This window comes from Cyprinodon variegatus, unplaced genomic scaffold (assembly GCF_000732505.1).
Source record: "Cyprinodon variegatus isolate N-32 unplaced genomic scaffold, C_variegatus-1.0 Scaffold558, whole genome shotgun sequence".
NCBI classification, from domain to species: Eukaryota; Metazoa; Chordata; class Actinopteri; order Cyprinodontiformes; family Cyprinodontidae; genus Cyprinodon; species Cyprinodon variegatus.
The window spans coordinates 130,459-131,558 of record NW_015151011.1 but is presented as its reverse complement, the minus strand read 5'-3'; the positions used below and the strand labels follow the sequence as shown (position 1 = coordinate 131,558).

Below are 1,100 nucleotides of genomic sequence, written 5' to 3'. Positions count from 1 at the left end.
CCCGTCTGTGAGTTCCATGCTGTCCCGTTCCTGGCTAGCAGTGATTTGTTGCCTAGCAACCCCTATTGATCCCTGCATTGATCGTTGTATTGGAAGTGTTTTGGTGTGTCTCTCTGAAAGTTGGGCGCCTCCAGTCTGTCCAGAAAGAACCGGGTCTTAAATCCGACAGGCTGGAGCCCGACGGCTCACCAGAACCGGGCCGTCTGGGTCTGCAGCAGAGTGAGACCTCCCTCCCGCCGTCTGCTTTGGATCTTCTCAGTTTTCAGTTTTCCTCTGTCTGTTTCTCTCCTTACTGCCGCGTTAATATTTGATGCCTCCTCTTTGTGATCCCCCCTCCCCCCCTCCAGGCCCCCCAGACCAGGAGGAACCCCAGAGTCTCCTCGGAGGACGTCTGCCGCCCCCCCTCAGCCCTCCAACCCGGCGCTGCAGGCACAGATCAAACAAGGTAACTACAAAAGGAGGGGGCGCTCGCTGCGCTCGCCCCTGATGCCCTGAGAGGTGATGGGGACGGGTGGGGTGGGGGGGTCTGATAACGCAGCCCATCGGCGGTAAACCCAGCGGAGAACGGGGTGGGGGGGTGTGGGGCTGAAAACTTCAGCAAACAGGAAGCAGTTAGAGGGTCTGAGGTCCATCTGACCCCAGCAGGTAGGATCCTGACTACTCCTCATAACCCCGTCCTCCTCCCAGAACTTCACTCCTTTCCACCTGATTTGTTTCCTTGGTTGGAAAAACTTTTATTTTTATTTATCTCGGCAGGTTTAGGTTCATTTAGTGAAGAAGTTGTGGAGGAGAGAAGCTGCTGCTGCTGCTGCTGCTGGTCACCGTAGGGGATGTTTTAACCAGCTGTCACCATCTGCCCACTACACACCCACACACTGCTACCTCCCACACCGACAGCAGCTCAGCCGGACACACACACACACACACACACACACACACACACACACACACACACACACACACACACTCACACCGACCAGTAGCTGGCTGGAGGCGGGGCTTCGCTGCTATTGTCACTCCTTAATTGAGGCCAAGCATGACAAGCGTGTGGACTTATTCATAGCACACGCCTATTCAGAGGGAAAGGGCGGCCGTGACCC

At 56.2% G+C, this 1,100-nt stretch overlaps 1 protein-coding gene across 1 annotated transcript in view; it reads left to right on the top strand.

Moving 5' to 3' along the window:
• wdr7 (WD repeat domain 7) overlaps positions 1 to 1,100 on the top strand; it is a 133,029-nt gene that overhangs the window by 26,828 nt on the left and 105,101 nt on the right. The window contains exon 17 of the mRNA XM_015391739.1: positions 348 to 445. Coding sequence (XP_015247225.1) covers positions 348 to 445 — 98 coding nt within the window. The remainder of the gene's footprint in view (positions 1 to 347; positions 446 to 1,100) is intronic.